The sequence below is a fragment of the Triticum urartu genome, chromosome 1A (assembly GCF_056163025.1).
Source record: "Triticum urartu cultivar PI428250 chromosome 1A, HENAU_Tu73, whole genome shotgun sequence".
NCBI lineage: Eukaryota > Viridiplantae > Streptophyta > Magnoliopsida > Poales > Poaceae > Triticum > Triticum urartu.
The window spans coordinates 9,158,897-9,178,294 of record NC_141873.1 but is presented as its reverse complement, the minus strand read 5'-3'; the positions used below and the strand labels follow the sequence as shown (position 1 = coordinate 9,178,294).

The 19,398-nt window shown below is 43.2% G+C and overlaps 1 protein-coding gene and 1 pseudogene across 2 annotated transcripts; both read left to right on the top strand.

Moving 5' to 3' along the window:
- The first annotated feature begins 8,644 nt into the window (after positions 1–8,644).
- On the top strand, positions 8,645–9,529 carry LOC147988263 (uncharacterized; annotated as a pseudogene).
- Positions 9,530–12,934: 3,405 nt separating this feature from the next.
- LOC147988262 (putative disease resistance protein RGA4) lies at positions 12,935–18,839 on the top strand. 2 transcript variants are annotated; one of them, XM_087543737.1, is made up of 3 exons: positions 12,935–17,653; positions 17,845–17,934; positions 18,339–18,839. In XM_087543737.1, the coding sequence occupies exons 1-2, from the start codon at positions 13,462–13,464 to the stop codon at positions 17,928–17,930; spliced, it is 4,278 nt and encodes a 1,425-aa protein (XP_087399863.1). In that variant the 5' UTR covers positions 12,935–13,461; the 3' UTR covers positions 17,931–17,934; positions 18,339–18,839. The 2 variants fall into 2 exon arrangements, with proteins under 2 accessions (XP_087399863.1, XP_087399858.1); XM_087543732.1 differs by having other exon boundaries at positions 17,845–18,839.
- The last annotated feature ends 559 nt before the right edge of the window (positions 18,840–19,398 follow it).

The following is a 19,398-nucleotide window of genomic DNA, read 5'->3' as shown; positions in this document are numbered from 1 at the left end:
TGCCTGTTGAGAAGGGTTCCCAGAAAGAAACCATTGTTTGAACAAGTATGTACGAATCTACTTTTATATTCTTAACAGCCATGTCAATAATCTGTTCGCTGCAATTAATCCAGATTCTGTGATGGTTGTCCTGGTGAGAAGTGTTCCCAAAGAGGGTCATGTCATGATTGTAATCAATCGGCCTTGCTGATGAACTTTGACCTTTATCTTATTTAGATTCAGATACTATCGGCAGTGCACTGCCAATTCCTCAAAAAGGAAAAAGAGTTCCTTAGGAGTATTGTGAATTAGATGCTCCAGATCAGATTTGGTACAAGCTGGGATATACGCCTGCATTTGTGAACTATATATATCTAGTTTCAGCGAGTTGGAGACGTGACCGGCCTTTAAGTTGTTGAGGTCACTGTTTAAACTGCCGAACATTCAGTATTTCAGTGGGTTGACATTGCCACTCATATTGTACTGATTGTACTACTAGATAGTATGCCACAAGCACATGGTCATTCTCTGTTGTTCTGTATAATTTGATAATATCTAGTCGCTGAGATGTACACTACATACATATGAGCCTGTGAGCGCCTCATATATACTTCTTGGATTGCCATGTTTCCTTCTATTTTATTCAAAAAATATTGACCATGTATTCAAAAATTGTTAATCTTCTATTTTATTCAAAAATGCAAATATTGATTTGAAAAATGTTAATCAAGCATTTGAAATTATTAAATGTCTATATACAAAATGTATTCCATGTAATTGAAAATTGTTAATCTAGTATTTTTTTTCATTAAAAAATGTAAAGCTTGTATTTGAAAAATGTTAATCAAGCATTTGAAATTTTAAATGTCTATATAAAAAAGTTCTTCCATGTATTCAAAAAATGTTAATCAAGCATTAAAAATTTGTAAAATATGTATAGGAAAAATGTCGAATAGGTATTAAAAAATGTTAATCTTGTCTTTAAAAAGAAATAAACGTGTATTAGAAAAAATTATTAGATACTCCCTCTGTCCTAAAATAAGTGTCTCAACTTTTTACTAATTTTAGTACAAAGTTATACTAAGGTTAAGATACTTATTTTGAGACAAAGGGAGTATATACCAAAAATGTGTATGGACTATGGAAAACAATGATAACAGAGAGAAAACAAAAAAAAATCGGCTCTTGTACCTCAACTAAATTGCATACAAACACTGTGTCTGGTTTGAAGAAAGTTCAAAGTGAGATTTCCGTGATTTTAGGAAGCTTTTTGAAGGTTCCTGTCTGGTTTCTTTTTTCCTTTTTCTGTTGTTTACTCTGCCGACTTTTTTTTTCTATTTCTTTTTATAGTTCTATTTTATTTCAAAAAATTTAGCTGTTTTAGAAATGTTCTCGAAAATTTAAAATTGTTCACATTTTAATAAATCTTCACAAATTTTAGTAAAGGTTAGAAATTTTTTAACAGCCTCACAATATATTTGAAAAATGTTCAATTTGGTGTTTTTCAATCGATTGTGCTCTTTTATTGGAAAATGTGCACTTTTAAAAATATATAAATAGTTTGTGTTTTCCAAACCAAAATAATAAAAATCCGACCGGAAACTAGTAGCATAGAAACACCGAAAACACCCGGAGAAACCAGAGGATCAGTTACTACGGTGAGGTAAAGCGCCTGAGCGCCAAATGCACCAGCATTGACGTGGTGCATATGTTTGTGATTACTCGACATTACATAGGAGCTCTCCAGAAACTGTGTGATCCGTGTGATCAAAACACCCACTTTTTTTTTCCTTTTATGGGGGCAGGGAGGCCCTTTTTGGAGATGGAGGAGGTCGTATCCGTTTTGGCCACAGCCCATGCAGCCGACAATGTATCTCTACTCCTATAAAAGTCTGAGTTGGTGATGATGTTGTGCCTGCCATCTGTCGTTTACGATCGTTGGATCTGCATCCAACGCACCATAAGCAATCTGTGGCAAATTTTGCAAGAAACACCTGCTATTCATCACACATTTGCAGATGAGCCCTCCAACTTGTCTCTCCCGTTCAACTCTCCTGCCACACCTTATCCGACCATCTTCTCCAGAAATCTAGAATCAGGGGGCGCCGTACGAACCACCGCCGGCAGCGCTGGAATGGATCCGGCGATCTGGCCGCTGCCGGCGCCATCCAACCCCAGCCCTCTTGTGCCTTCTCTCGGCCCCATCTCCCACCGCCGCCACGACCCCATCTTCCTCGTCGTCCCCTCGCCCCCTTCCCCATCTCATCTGATGTCGACCTCGGCAAGCAGGCTGACCACGCCGTCCGTCTACCGACGCCTCTACTGCCCCCTCCTCTGCTGCAGAAGGCCTATGGTAGACCATCACTGCCACTTCCCCTCCTCCTTGCTGTCTCCTCCGCCGGCTCACCCGTCTCCTCCGACGGTGGTCGCCGCAGGTCCGCCGCCGACGCAGTACGTTCCTGACGCCTCTTCCTCTCCCGTAGACCCCCCCCCCTCGATGTCTCATCCGCCCCCTTCCCCCTCCCTTCCAACGCTGACTGCCGCAAAGTACGCCGCCGGCTACGAGATGCTCATCCTCAGCGGCGGTGCCGACTACTCCTTCCCCTTCTCCACCGGCGAGCTATTCTTGGCTACTGCCATCCTCCTGTGGCGCCTCCCAAATTCAAATTTTTCTGCCAAACCCGCGCGCCCAGGTGGAACAGTCTAGAAGCCAACCTTGCAGACCAATATATATCAATTTTTCTGTCGTACCAAGTTCAAATCCGCGCGCCAAGGTGGAGCTGTCTAGAAGCTACTCTTGAAGACGAATATAAAGCAAATGGGCAGGCATATGGGACTCACGCTGCTGCACCCAAAGAAGCCAGAGGCTGGTTACACAAATCTTCAGATTGAACAGATTGTGAGGACTACGCCGTTTGTTCTGCTTCGTGAAGGAGGTATGGGCGAATCTTCTTACTTGTGCAATCGCATATATGTGCTTTGATAGAAATAGCTGATCCGATTAGGAGATCAAGCACCGGTACCTTTTCCCTATAATACAAGGGGAATAGTTTACTGTCCTTAGATTTGCTATGCTAATATTATTGCTACACAATAAATGCTAGCACTGATAATTAGTGAATAGAATATTAGTTTGGTTTTTTGTTCATCTATTGGCATAGATTGATGGACCGCAGGTAGCCACATTCTTGTCACTTGATCTTATACTTTTGTAGTACCACATTATACATGCATTGTGGTATTGCTTACAATTGAGATCTTGAAGTTGTTGCTTAAGTTGACCAAATAGCAAATATGCATTGGTACTAAATCTGCACATAAATACTCAGTGGCGGCTGCAACTACAATTGGATTTGTTTCTCACTAAATCACTGATTTTTGAAATGACAACCCACATGGCAGGTCCAAAACATACTCAACAAGCTCAGAAATTAGAAGTCTACAGGAGAAACCCTTGGATTTTGGTGTGAAACTGAAGAACCACAAGGTGAGGACATACTGGCTGAGTTAGGATGAATATTCAGTATGAGCACTCATTCAGAGATTGGTGGTTGTGTTAGAGATTTATAAGGAGTGCATCTTGTTTCATACTTCCCTGTTTCATACTTCCATGTTTTGTACATGCTGCTGTTCATATTATTTGTTTTGTTCATATTGTTACTTAATGATGATCAAATTTATCATATGTGCACTTTTGGATCTAAATATAAATTTCTCTAAATCTATCATACCTGTGCTTGGGTTAAAATGAATTATCCAGTTGGCTTTTGGCAAGGAATAATATTCTTTTAGATATAACATTCCTATTGGCTTTTGTGTTTTGATCTTTTAATTCATTTTTGGCTAACCTCATACTCTCTTTTGTTTTGGGGAGAAATATTCAGGTCTTGCGCCCAAATGTTACAATCCTTGTGCCAACAAAGCGATAAAGGAAAAGAAAAAGGTTGCTATCTTATCCCTTATCACTTGGCGGAACAATCTGTTTGCATATTTCTCAATTTGTATTATCTGACTATTGGTCCAACTTTAAATAACACAGTGGTCTACGGCAATAATAAGTCCAACAGAACTGGCCCCAATGGCATGCCACAAACTCGGACAAGTCTATTTATATGTGAGCCGACATGTGTGACACATTTGAGTTACTCGTCTTCTTCGGATGATGAAGTGACAAACCAATCAGCTGCGATTTTTCCTACTAATAATGGTCTGCTCACATCAATTGAGGACTTGGAGCGAGGAGAAAGCTCCAAAGGTAAGTCTATAAGGCGAAAGTGTGTGTTTATGTAATTTTGTTTACCCACTTAATTAATTTCTCATAAAAATACTATAGGGCGAAAGCGTGCACGTGAAGCAATAAGATATGCTAGCCGTACACCAGAACAAATACAAGCAAGGCGAGAACGTGTGAGAGCACGTCGGCAAAGTTTAACACCAAATGAGAAGGAAAGGATTAATGCATAGAGAAGAGAGAAAAGACAACGTATGACACTTGATGAGAGGAATGCAAGTCAGCGAGCACGTAGGCAAAGTTTGACGCTAGATGAAAGGCAAGAAAGGAATGCACGCCAGCGAGCATGTAGGAAAAGCCTACCACCCGAAGAGCGGCAAGCACTCCTAGCTCAGCGTAAAGAAAGCTACGCAGCTAAACGAGATACTCTCTGTAAGGATTCCGTCGCACTGCAGTGCCCTAAAGGTTCATTGGCAGGACAACTATCATCAAGCTCTTATGCCTTTAGCTACCCAATTATGCTGGCACAAACTTCTGCTACAGTTCAAGGTAATTCTCACATACACATTCCTTTATCTCGCCAATTTTTCCGAAGGTGTTGCCGGTATTTTACACTATCATCAAAATACCAGGTAATCTTGAAAGCATACCTGAAGCGGTGGAAGAGGATCACATAGTTTACACTAACACAGGTATGCTATGGTATGGATGCCTTCTTTTCTCTACTAAGTATGTTATAACACACACTCAGAACCATCCTTATAACTTGGAATGGACAATTCATTATTGGCTCCCATTGGTTTCATATGTAGGTTCCCCAACAGAAAGCTTTGTTACGGACGATGATGAGTCTGAAGAAGAAGATGACGAGTACTTCATATTTGCTGGCAGAGGTATTGCTAATGCCGTGGATGCCTTACTTTCCTACACATGTATTATAGTACAAAAACTGCAAGACCTATATAACACTATTCATCTCATGTATATGTAGGAGATGATGAAGACTGTGATGACCTGATAGATGCATTTAAAGTAGATACCATTATTCCTGACCCATATGATGATGTCTACAAGAATATACCAGTAAGTACTCACACGCTGGCACCTAAACCTGATTGCAAGCATTGTGGTGCAAAGAGGTTCCAGTATGAGTCAAATGGATTTTGTTGCCGGTCTGGAAAAGTTAAGTTAGCACACTTAGAACCACCCTTGGAACTTAAAATGTTGTACACAAGTTCAGATCCCAATGCCGTGCATTTTAGGGATAACATTCGATACTTCAATGGACACTTTTCATTCACCACCCTTGGAGTCAGCCTGGACAACAGATACACAAACATGAAGTCGGGAGTCTATACGTTTCGAGCTCACGGTCAAATTTACCACAACATCTTCTCATTTGGTCCAACTCAAGATGGGCCAAAGCATTTGGAACTCTACTTCTATGATGACGATCCCGGTTTACAACATAGGTTTCGGCGCTCCCCGAACCTAGACCGAGATGTCATTCGAAAGCTTGTTGACACCCTCAAGGATAATCCTTATTCTGAAACATTTAGGAATCTAGGTGGAGTCGATGACCTTGAGGAATACCGTATTGAACCGAACACCGACATGAGGTTGGATCAACGGAGGTATAATGTGCCTATATCATCAGAGGTTGCAGCTATTTGGGTTGAGGGTAGTGAACTCTGTAAGCACTTTGATCGTAGCATAGTATTGTTCGGCAACAACAACACGAGATATAGCATCCAACCATATTATGGATGTTATGATCCATTGTCTTACCCTTTATTCTTCCCAAGAGGGGAGATTGGTTGGCATCCTGACATCCCAAAGAATGGTGTCGGCTTGAATGAGATACTTCAGTCCCGTCGCAGTGGTCGACAGAGTCTTGGTAATTCATATAACAAAAATAACATGTGTTCATTTTGTTTATCCTCATTGTGCTTACTTTTCCTAATTCCCAATATTGTCCTTTTGTTATCTCTCATTCTGTAGGTTCATGTACAAATAGTCAATTATGCATCTCCGTTAGAGACTACTATTGCTACAAGTTTCAAATGCGTCGTGGTGTATTTAACACCATGCTATACGGTAAACGACTATTCCAACAATATGTGGTTGATATGTACATCAAGGTTGAAACCTCAAGACTGGACTATATAAAAAAACACCAGAAACAAATACGTGCTGATCTATACCAAGGTGTTGTTGATAGCCTTCAAGCTGGGAATACCGTGCGGATGCAGTGGGCAAACGGACTATAGTTCCTTCATCATTTATTGGAGGGAGAAGAGATAGGAGACGAAGATACCTTGATGCCATGGCCTTGGTTCAAAAGTATGGGAAGCCAGACATTTTTTTAACCATGACTTGCAACCCTAATTGGGATGAAATAATTAGTGAGCTAGAGCCCGGACAAACTCCACAGGATCGTCCTGATCTCATTGTAAGAGTATTTCGAGCAAAGTTGGAAGACCTCAAGGTACAACTTTTTAAAAGGCACATTCTTGGTAAGGTGGCAGCATATGTATATGTCGTTGAGTTCCAGAAAAGAGGTCTACCACATGCTCATTTCCTCCTAATCATGGAGGGGAGGTACAAGCTAACATGCCCAGAGCAATATGACTGTCTCATATCTGCTGAATTGCCAGACAAATCCAAGTACCCTGAGTTGTACAAAATGGTCGTCAAGCACATGATGCATGGCCCTTGTGGAGTCCTAAACCCCAAGAACGTGTGCATGCAGAAAGGTAGCTGCAAGAACTACTATCCACGACCATTTAATGCATCAACCCTTCAAGGAAAGGACTCATATCCCATATATAGGAGGAGAGATGATGGACGCCGTGCAAAGGTACGTGGCCAAGAGTTAGACAATAGGTGGGTTGTTCCATACAATCCTTACCTACTAAGAAGGTATAATTGCCACATCAATGTCGAGGTTTGCTCAAGCATAAAAGCTGTAAAGTACCTCTTTAAATACATATATAAGGGCATGACCGAGCATCTGTTTCTATCGACGAGGTGGATAGTGATGGGAACATTGATGAGATAAAGCAATACAGAGATTCCAGGTGGGTTACGCCACCAGAAGCATTATGGAGGATATATGGTTTTAACCTTAGTTAGATATTTCCATCTGTTAGACAACTCCAACTCCACCTCCCTAATATGCACATGGTGTCATTTCAAGCGGGCGCAAATCTGAATGATGTCCTCTCTGAAGAAGGAGCTTCCAAGACCATGCTAACTGAGTATTTTGAGGCAAACAAGAAATATGAGTTGGCTCGAGGAATTTTATATAAGGATTTCCCATCATATTTTGTTTGGATGTCAGGTGGAAAGTATTGGAAAAGGAGGGATGAACACGCACAGATTGGGAGAATTGTGTCTGCACATCCAGCTGAAGGGGAGAGGTATTATCTTAGAGTGCTTCTAAACCATGTCACAGGTGCTACATCCTTCGAAGAGCTTAGAACAGTGAATGGTATTGTTTACCCGACATTCCGTGAAGCTGCTGAAAGGAGGGGTCTTATCGAGTCAGATAATACTATCGATGTGTGTCTTAAGGAAGCTGAGGCTTTTCAGATGCCATCTTCCCTTCGGAGGCTATTTGCCACTATATTGGTCTTTTGTGAGCCCAGCAATGTGCGTGGCCTATGGGACAGACACTTGGAAGCTATGACAGAAGACTATCGACTAACCCAAATGTGCCCCCATGTAGTTGAGCAGATGGCGTTATTAGATATAAAAAATATGCTTGAATCGATGGGCAAGGACATATCATCATTCCCTCTCCCAGAAATTGATGAGTCATATGATGCCTCAGATAATGAGGCTAGGGAGATCATAGAGGAGTCCACGATAGAGGTGGACCTAGAACACCTTGACTTGTCATCTTTCCTAAACCCAGAACAGAGATATGCATATGACGAGATACTTGCGGCCATCAATAGTGGCCAAGGAGGTGTGTTCTTTGTTGATGGACCCGGAGGCACAGGGAAGACTTATCTGTACAAAGCACTACTTGCAAAAGTACGTGCTGAGGGTAAAATAGCTATTGCAACAGCAACATCAGGCGTTGCTGCATCCATCTTGCCTGGAGGGAGGACTGCACACTCAAGGTTTAAAATACCATTGAACACCGAAGACAATGGGGTCTGCAGTTTCACCAAGCAAAGTGGGACAGGTAAGCTTCTTATGAGGGCGTCTCTCATAATTTGGGACGAGGCCTCCATGACAAAGCGGCAGGTGGTCGAGGCCCTTGACAATAGCATGAGGGACATCATGGATCGACCTGACCTGCCGTTTGGTGGAAAGACAGTTGTGTTTGGGGGAGACTTTAGACAAGTGCTTCCTGTTGTTCGTAAGGGAACAAGGTCACAAATAACTGATGCGACGCTACGCAAGTCTTACCTTTGGGAGAATATGAGACAACTAAGACTTGCCCGTAATATGAGGGCTCAGAGTGATCCCTGGTTTGCTGATTACCTTCTCCGTGTCGGGAATGGCACTGAAGATACCGTGGATGATGATTACATACGGCTTCCAGATGAGATTTGTGTACCATACACCGGCGACGCCACTGATATTGATAAGCTTATTGAAAGTGTTTTCTGGATGACTGTAGATGAAAACCTCTTGGATCCAAATTACATAACATCCCGAGCAATTTTGTCAACTCGGAATGAGTACGTTGACAAGATTAACATGAGTATGATTGAGAGATTTCCTGGGGAAGAGATGATATACTACAGTTTTGATCGCGCGGATGATGATCCACACAATTACTATCCTGCAGAATTCTTGAATTCATTAACACCTAATGGGCTACCTCCCCATATCCTAAAGCTGAAAATTAATTGCCCTATTATATTGTTACGAAACATTGACCCAGCGAGTGGTTTGTGCAATGGGACGAGGTTGATTGTCCGGGGATTCATGAGGAATGCAATCGATGCTGAGATTGTGTTGGGCCAGCATGCTGGTAAGAGGGTGTTCCTTCCTCGAATTCCCCTTTGCCCATCAGACGATGAGATGTTTCCGTTTAGGTTCAAGAGGAAGCAGTTTCCAGTTAGACTTAGCTTTGCTATGACCATTAACAAGGCACAATGACAAACTATACCAAATGTTGGTGTATACCTCCCTGAGCCGGTATTTTCACATGGGCAGCTCTATGTTGCTCTTTCTAGAGCTACATCTAGAAGTAATATGAAGATTCTCTCTCTCCCGGATAAGAAAAAGGATGGCCAGTCCAACTCCATTGCAAATATTACAAAGAACATAGTCTACAAAGAAGTTCTCAGCATGTAGCCCAAGGTATGAATCACTCAAGTACAATTAAAACTTACATCTATCTAACTAGGGTTATGTGGAGGATTTACAGAAAGACAACCTAGATACTTGCTTTAGTGTTCATGTTTTTTTTGTAAAAAAATTTATGTGTGTTTGAATTGTTTTTTAGTAGTTGTCTTTGTTACTCCCTCTGTTCAAAAAATACAGACGACGCCGACAGCAGGTTGCTTTGTCATCAGTGCATTTCGTTTGCTTGGTAGCTCCACATCCAATTTTCAGGCCACACTTGACTATTTCTTTCCTTTCTGTCTGTTATTGGCGATTTTTTTTCTTTGCAGAAACCTGGTTGATGTAAGAAAGCTACAAGTAGTCCAGTATTAATATTTTTGTATGTACATAGATACATGTGCACTCACCCCTTCTATATACATATGATTCAAAAACATATTTAACTTGCATTTTATTTCTTTGCTCCTGTACAAAATGTACTACAAGTGTTGTTCATTGTTTTTTCCTTTGCCTAAATATACTACAGAGTACATACCCCCTATAGTCTCCTTGTTTTTTCCTTTGTCTAAATATACTACAGACTATCATATATATGTAATACTGATTACCTGATGTCCTTTTAGGTGAGAAGATGGATGAAGCCAGTGCTCGAGGGCCAACATTGTTAGCACATATGTTTTGAGCAAACAACTAAAAGAGTGTACTATGCTGGACACACATGAACTGATCGGGCGCACTCTGTCTCACGAAACCGCCTGTACAAGATTTGATCAAATTTAATATTGATGGGGCATTTACATCAGGCGGCTCCTTTGCTGGATGGGGGGTTGTTCCTCGTGATGAAGAAAGAGCTGTGATCCTATCACGGGCTAGGACAGGTGATAATATCCACGATGCATTTGGGGCAGAGCTTCTCGCCATTTCCAATGATGTCAATATGACGGCGTAGATAGGAGCACTAGATGCTCGACGTGCTGATTCTTCCCCCTTATTATGCTGCTGTCATCGAGGATGTAAAGTTCCAAATGAGGTTGTGGTTCTCTAGATGCAGAGTTTTGGTATGTAAAAGAAAAGCAAACCATGTTGCACATGAACTTGCCAGGCCAGGCCATCATTGTAATCTTGAGACCCTCTGGTGGGACTCCAATGTATCTGCCCTTGTGCCAGCCGTTGCAGTGGGCAAAATGCCTACTAAGTATTAGTAATATAGTTGTTGCTTTCCCTTAAAAAAGAATATACTGTAGGTGCTTGTGTATTAAGTCAAGGCACTTTTAACTCGTTCTTGTTTCTTTCTTGTGGACCATTTATAATTGTGTGCTCAGGATATATTATGTACTGCTATGTTATTTGGATATATCTACTTCTGCCATTTTTCTTCACATTTTAGTCTGGTTTGCCTAATATACTAGCATGAAATTAGCATTGCTGAATCCTTGAATAAAAGGTAACAACATATCTTGTTCTTTGTCCCCTCAATATGGAAGAGTCATGAGAAAATTGGGTAGGGAGAACAGTCTTATGTAAGGTGAAAATGGAGATAATAAATGTTTGCTTGGACAAGGGGGTTTATCAGTTGGAAATCATATGTATGATTTTGCTCAATGTGTAAATATGGCATCATTTTGACCAATGTCTTGGTACATATTTTATTGTTCACTAGACTTCAAAATAATGTTCCACTTGATCTTTTGTGATTCCGTAGCGTAGCACGGGCATCTTACTAGTTACTTCCAATCTACTAGTTGTGTCTCCTCAAGGCCTTCCTGGTGTTCACTGAGCGGTGGACTGCGATCGGTGGAGGGCTTCATCCTCTTCAAGCTGCTCTTGGGCGGTGTGCATCGTCTCTATACTTTCTCTCCGCCGACTGGAGTGGGAATGGAGACGACGTCTCCGAGGGCCGGCCACCACCATCCCCCTCCAAGGCCGGCCGAGCCGCCTTGTGCTGCGGCTGCTGGCGGCCGGCGGTGCAGCGGTTCTCGCGAGCTCGCCGGTCGGCCGGCCTCCCGTGATCCCATCCGTCCATGGCGGCAGCCACCACCGGACGCCTCTCTAGCACGACCACGGCGGCAGCGAGTTCCTGCGGCACCACCTTCCGCGTCCTCCTGGGACAGAGGCAAGGGGGGACGAGGGGGGGGGGGGGGGGGCGAGACCCCCCCTAACGATGCAGTTTTCCCACGTAATAGCGATTGGGTTTTGGATAATCAGGCCTACTCTGACGTGTTTCGCCCCCCTATGTGTCCCTCTGTGTAAAGTAGGTGAAGAAACTTGCTATGCCCAGCCCATGTGCAGTACACTGTAGGCCCATCCCAAAAGAAAATAGAAGGCCCAACGTGAAAGAAAAAGGGGTTAGGTCAGTCACGCGCGCGCACGCACGCACCTGCAGACTCGGGGCTACTTTTCGTGGCGGCTAACGATCGACGCCTCGCCTGGTCGCAGCCGCCTCAATCGATCGTGCAGCATCCAATCTAACAGAATTGCTAAGGTAGCGAAGGAGATCCAGCTTACGCCGCCGCACGTCCGATCGTCCGGCCGCGTAGCAAGCATCAGAATCACGAGGCAAGAAAAATTCTCTAGGTTCTCTTTCTGTCATTCTCCATATCCCCTTCTATAGTGGAAATATTTAGTTCATACATGTTGCTTTTGCATTTGATTTGTGGAAACATTTGAATTTGATTAAAATTGAATTTTGCATAGCCCACACCAATTTTCTTCGGTAAGATTTAGTTCATCAACCTAGCCTACTATCGATGTATGTTTTTCTAACAGTCTCCACACTAGAGGCAAAATCTCGCCCCCCACCCCCCCCCCCCCCCCCCCCCCCACTAGCGCAGCGCCACTCAAGGTACTCACCTGCTCCCCTCCCCTCCCCTCCCCTTTTCTGCACCCCCAAATCTCCTCCACTCTGCTCAAATCTGTTCCCCTTTGCATCTGTTACAATTTTTTATTTTAGCTTTTGCTCTAGTTATTGTACACTGACATCACGTCTACGACCCTCGCGCTGTAATGGTAGTGCGTTTTGAAATTCTGACCTACTCCACATTTTGCCTTGCACTTTTCTGCATCTACATTATATTGAAAGCACAATATTCATTCACAGCAGAGAAAGTTGCACAATGGTCATTGTGCGAACCACTTTCTTCCACGTCTTGAGCGGCAAACATGTGATTATTCACCTGCTGCATCCAACTTTGTTAAAAAGAAAAATCATTTTCTTACCTGCAAGTGGACGTTTTGTAATTGTCGCCATTTGATTCATTCGAAACCCGCATTGTTAATAACACCCACTTGGTTTGTTCACACACCGGCTGCAATGGGAAAGTTCCTTTTTTCTGCAAAAGCAAAGTTTGAACAGAACCCACTCACCACCCATCGTGCACTGCATATTAGTCTCGTTCATGACAGACATGCAATTGTTAAGGTGGTGCATTGAACTTTGTTTGAAAGAAAACTATTTTCTTACCTGCAAGTGGACATTCTGTAATTCAAGCGCATACGGCGGTTGGTGTAGCCATTTGATTAACTCAGAACCTGCATTGTTAATGATACCCACATGGTTTGTGCGCGCACCGTGCATCGCTGGCTGCAATGGGAAACTCCCTTTTTTTCTAGAAAAGCAAAGTGTGAAACCCACTGACCACCAATCATGCACTGCATATTACTCTCACTCTCTCTTTTCCCTTGCTTTGGAGCCAAGTATGTGATACATTCAGATTCAACCACTATTCTGTTCTTCCTTGGCGGCAGGTACTCAGGGAGTAGGTGTCATGTCCTGTCACATGTCTAGTCAGTGGAGGTAATTGTTTAGTTTGTATTGCTGTTCAGCAACATTCTCCATTGCAAATACTATACACGTCTTGCTCACTACTCACAACATTCTCTTCTCCATTCTACACTACACTTGTGTCTCCCTGTGCTACGTGTGTTTTGCTCTGAGCGTTCCAATGGCGGAGATGGTGGCCGCCATGGCCATCCGGCCACTGGTGTCCATGCTGATGAGCAAGGCGTCCAGCTCCCTCCTCGACCAGTACAAGGTGATGGAGGGAATGGAGGACCAGCACAAGATTCTAAAACGCAAGCTTCCGGCCATCCTCGACGTCATCACTGACGCCGAGGAGCAGGCGACAACCCACAGAGAAGGGGCGAAAGCCTGGCTCCAGGAGCTCAAGACAGTGGCCTATGAGGCAAATGAAGTCTTCGACGAATTCAAGTACGAAGCACTCCGCCGTGAAGCCAGGAAGAAGGGGCACTACAGAGAGCTTGGCTTTCATGTAATTAAGCTCTTCCCTACTCACAACCGTGTTGAGTTTCGTTGCAGAATGGGTCGCAAGCTTTGCAGGATTCTACAGGCCATTGAGGTCCTCATAGCAGAGATGCACGCCTTTAGGTTCAAGTACCGACCACAGCCGCCGGTTTCCAAGCAGTGGAGGCAGACGGACTATGTTATCATCGACCCACAAAAAATTGCCAGAAGATCCAGAAAGGAAGAGAAGGAGAATATTGTTGATACACTACTTCGTCAAGCCAATAATATAGATCTTGCAGTTGTTCCTGTTGTTGGAATGGGGGGCCTTGGCAAGACAACATTAGCGCAGCTCATATACAATGAACCTGAAGTTCAGAATCATTTCCAGCTGTTGCTCTGGGTCTGTGTCTCCGATACCTTTGATGTGAACTCCCTGGCTAAGAATATAGTTGAAGCAACTCCCAAGAAGAATGTAGATACAGACAAACCACCACTAGATAGACTTCAGAAATTGGTCAGTGGAAAGAGGTACCTCCTTGTATTAGATGATGTCTGGAACAGAGAGGTCCATAAGTGGGAAAGGCTGAAGGTCTGTCTTCAGCATGGTGGCATGGGTAGTGCAGTGTTGACAACAACCCGTGATAAACAAGTTGCTGAAATTATGGGTGCAGATAAAACCTACAATCTCAAGGTTTTGAAGGATAACTTCATAAAAGAAATTATTGAGGCTAGAGCATTTGATTCGGAGAAAGAGAAGCCTGATCAGCTAGTTAAGATGGTTGATGAGATTGTGAAGAGATGTTCTGGCTCTCCTTTGGCTGCAACTGCACTGGGCTCTGTACTTCGCACCAAGACCAGTGTGGAAGAATGGAAGGCTGTATCATCCAGAAGCAACATTTGCACTGAGGAAACTGGAATTTTGCCAATACTCAAGCTTAGCTACAACGATTTGCCTGCACACATGAAGCAGTGCTTTGCTTTCTGTGCAATATTTCCCAAGGATTACAAGATTAATGTGGAGAAGCTTATCCAACTATGGATAGCAAATGGCTTTATTCCGGAACAGGAAGAAGATAGTCTTGAAACCATTGGAAAAAATATTTTCAGTGAGCTAGCATCAAGGTCATTCTTTGTGGACATAGAGGAATTTAAGGGCAACATACGAAATCAGGAGTATTGTTTCAGAACTACATGCAAAATCCATGATCTTATGCATGATATTGCGATGTATGCTATGGGAAAGGAATGTGTCGTTGCAATTAAGGAACCAAGTCAAATCGAGTGGCTTTCGGATACTGCTCGGCATTTGTTCTTGTCATGTGAAGAAACACAAGGTATTTTGAATGATTCTTTGGAGAAAAAATCCCCTGCCATTCAAACATTGATATGTGATAGTCCTATGCGAAGCTCATTGAAGCATCTATCAAGATATAGCTCTTTGCATGCCTTGAAGCTTTGTTTCAGAGGCACAGGATCATTTCTTCTGAAACCAAAGTATCTGCATCACCTGAGGTACCTTGATCTCTCAGAAAGTCTTATTGAAGCACTTCCTGAAGATATAAGTATTATGTATAATCTGCAAACATTGGACCTTTCCAACTGCTCTTTTCTTGATCGACTACCAATGCAACTGAAGTATATGACTTCCCTCCGTCACCTCTACACTCATGGATGTCCGGAGTTGAAGAGCATGCCTCCAGAACTCGGAAAACTCACTGACTTGCAGATACTCACATGCTTTGTAGCAGCAGCAGTCACTGGACCGAATTGCAGTGATATTGCTCAGCTGCAGAATTTAAACCTTGGTGGCCAGTTAGAGTTGCGTCGGATAGAGAATATTATAGAAGCAGAGGCAAAAGTGGCAAACCTTGGAAACAAGAAGGATCTCAGAGAACTGACATTAAGATGGAATTCTGATTGTGACAGCAAGGTGCTTGACAATTTCGAACCTCATGATGGGCTGCAGGTTCTGAAGATATATTCCTATGGAGGAGAGTGCATGGGTATGTTGCAAAACATGGTTGAGATCCATCTTTATAATTGTAAAAGATTACAAATTTTGTTCAGATCCAGTACAACCTTCACTTTTCCAAAACTGAAGGTGCTTATGCTAGAATATCTGTTGGGTTTTGAGGGATGGTGGAAAATAGATGAGAGGCAAGAAGAACAGACAATATTTCCTGTGCTTGAGAAGTTGTTTATTAGTAATTGTGGAAAGTTGGTAGCATTACCTGAAGCACCATTGCTGCGAGGACCTTGCGGTGAGGGCGGTTATACATTGGTACGCTCAGCCTTTCCTGCCCTAAAGGTACTTAAAATGAAAAGCTTGGAGAGCTTTCAGAGATGGGCTGCAGTGGAAGAGACTCAAGGAGAACACATACTGTTTCCTTGTCTGGAGGAACTATCAATTGAGAACTGCCCAAAGCTGACAGCATTACCTGAAGCACCCTTGCTTCAAGAACCATGTATTGAAGGTGGTTATAGATTGGTACGCTCAGCGTTTCCTGCCATAAAAGTGCTCAAAATGGAAGGCTTAGAGAGGTTTCAAAGATGGGATGCGGTCGAAGGGACATTGTTTCCTCGGCTTGAGAAACTATCAGTCCAGAGATGCCCAAGGATGATAGATTTACCCGAAGCACCAAAACTAAGTGTCTTAAAAATTAAAGATGGAAAGCAAGAGATCTCTGATTTTGTAGATAGATATTTGCCTTCATTGACCAATCTGATACTGAAGCTAGAAAACAGAGAAACAACATCAGAGGTTGAGTGCACTTCAATTGTACGGGTGGACAGCAAGGAGAAATGGAACCAGAAATCCCCTCTTGAAGTTATGAAGCTAAGATTCTGCAACTTGTTCTTTGGATCAGGTGCATTAGAGCCATGTGACTATTTTGTACATCTTGAAGAGTTGAAAATTGATAGATGCGATGTGCTCGTCCACTGGCCAGAGAAAGTGTTCCAAAGCTTGGTATCCTTAAGAAGATTAGTGATTAGTTACTGCAAAAATCTGACTGGATATGGACAAACTCCTCTTGAGCCATTGGCGTCCGAAAGGAGTCAGTACCTGAGAGGTCTGGAGTCTCTTTGCTTAAAAAATTGCCCAAGTTTAGTAGAGATGTTCAACGTCCCGGCATCTCTCAAGAATATGGATATTGATGGGTGCATTAAGCTTGAGTCCATATTCGGTAAGCAGCAGGGCATCCCGGAGTTAGTCCAAGTATCTTCTTGCAGTGAGGCAATCGTGCCCACAGCTGTACCAGAATTGTCGTCCTCACCCATGAATCACTTTTGTCCTTGCCTAGCATATATCTGTTTATCTGGATGTGATGTTTTACCAGCAGTTCTAAATCTGCCTCCATCCTTGAAGACCATATCTATTTCCGACTGCACCAGTATTCAAGTTCTGACATGCCAGGTGGGTGGGCTCCAGAAACCAGAAGTCACTACCTCCATAAGTAGAAGTCCTATCATGCCAGAGCCACCAGCAGCAGCACCAACAGCAACAACAACAACAACAACAACAACAACAACAACAACAACTGCAGTAGAGCATTTACTTCCTCCCCGTCTCGAAGTTCTAGTAATACGGGATTGTGCTGGCATGTTGGGGGGGACTCTCCGTCTGCCTGCGCCCCTCAAGAGACTGGACATTATCGGTAACAGAGGGTTGACATCACTGGAGTGTCTGTTGGGAGAGCACCCCCCATCGCTGAAAGTCCTTGATCTTGAAAGCTGCAGTACCCTAGCATTCCTGCCGAACGAACCGCAAGTATACGAGTTTCTCAACTTTCTTAGAATTACAGGCTGTCCAGCTATGAAGAAGCTCCCTAGATGCCTGCAGCAGCAACTGGGCAGCATCAACTGCGAAAAACTAGATGCCCATTATGAAGGTATGCTTGCAGCACGTCCTTCCATCTTTGCCACATTTAACCAACAGATGCAGTCCCATTAAATCTAGCATGCCAACATGTTTGTACAAGTTTGTTCTCCATTATTTTACTGTCATGCATATGGTAAAAAAATTCATGCTACATTAGTTTGTACGTGCTTGTTAATCTGACAGCATTTGTGATATGTGCAGTGATGGCACTTAAACCAAAGACATGGAAGGAGATGCCAAGGCTAGTCCGTGAGCGGAGGAAGGCCGCTCGAGAAGTCAGGGAGTAAACAGGTCAGAAACCACGTAGAAAGGGCATGGATTTTGATTGCTCTGAACAATGTAGTACGTACAAGATTATGTCGTGACTGTAGTCAATCGGCTTTGTTGAGCTTTGGCCTCTACCTTGTTGAGATATCTGTAAGGCGAATCAGAAGAATTTCCCCAGTTCAGTGCAAGTTAGGATAATACAATCACATGTGTGTCTGTGAGCTACCTATGTATCTATCTGTTTTTGCTTTGCTAGTTAACTGATGAGAAGACACTGGCTTTAACTTGTTGAGAAGTAACTTCTTCAACTGTGGCTTTATCTGCTTGGATACCGTGGCAGTGCTGGTTGCAGTTTGCAGTTTGGATGTTGTGGATTTTCTTGGATGATAGGCCTGATCCCTGATTGTTGCTCTGCTCTACTCTGCTAGGGGAATGGCCTGTGATTTCTTCTACAACTTAACAGTGCCACAATCGCTCATGGTCGAGAACTGTCAAGGCCTGTGGTGTAGGGTGACTACTGCTTGGCGTGGTGTCGAGCATCTCTGCATCAACAAACTAGGCCGAGACGATCTCATCTTGATCTGGTTTGCTGCTGCCCGGTCAAGCGAGGAAACGCAGTGAAGAAACAATGTAGAAAGGGCATTTTAGTTTATTTTATTTTGCTTCAGAAATTGTACCAATTTATGTCATGATTGTTATCTGGTCCATTAAACTCTGACCTTTATCTTGTTCAAGGTTCAAATACTTGGTAGGTTTGGTAGAAGCTGGGGTACTTGTAATGTGAGCTATATATCTAGTTTCAGACCATTTCCAGATCAAGTACAAGCTGGGAAAGGCTCAGGTGTTGTGTGAGCTTTCTGGTCCTGCTTGCTTGACGCGATGTTTTATCGACATATATATAATATAAAGTTAAGCACAGTTTGATCGTCTGCATGAGAGAGAGGCATTTCTCATTTGTATGTAAGATGGTTAAGCAGCAGCAGCAGCCGGTGTTAGTGAGGCCGTCACTTGGTGAATGTGATGGCCCTGTGTGTGTGCAGTTGAGAGACTTATCAAAACAGTTGAGTTGCTCTGCTCTGCTGCAAAACTGTCTGTTTGCCTGTGGAGGAATGAATGTTTCAGTTTCAGAATTTGTGAACTATTGCTCTGCTCTAGTTTCAGCATCATTTATTTAGTTACCGGAATGAATGGCTTGGACTGCTTCTGCAACTGAACTTTTGTGCTACGGTTGCTCTAGATTGAGAATTTTGGTGCCTGCGGACTGCGGTGTAGGGTGGGTGCTCGGCGTCAGAGTCGAGCTGGATCGCTGACTCACATCCCAGGCCGGCCGACATGATTTGCTCTGGGTTTAGTTTGCTGCTGGTCCTTTGGTGGGTGTGCACAATAGGGCCAGCAGCAGTGTTGGCTTCCCTTTCCTCTTTCCAGTGTTCTCCGTAGCCAGTATATAGTGTTGCAGATATCTGAATAACTTGGTGGCTGCTGCTTACG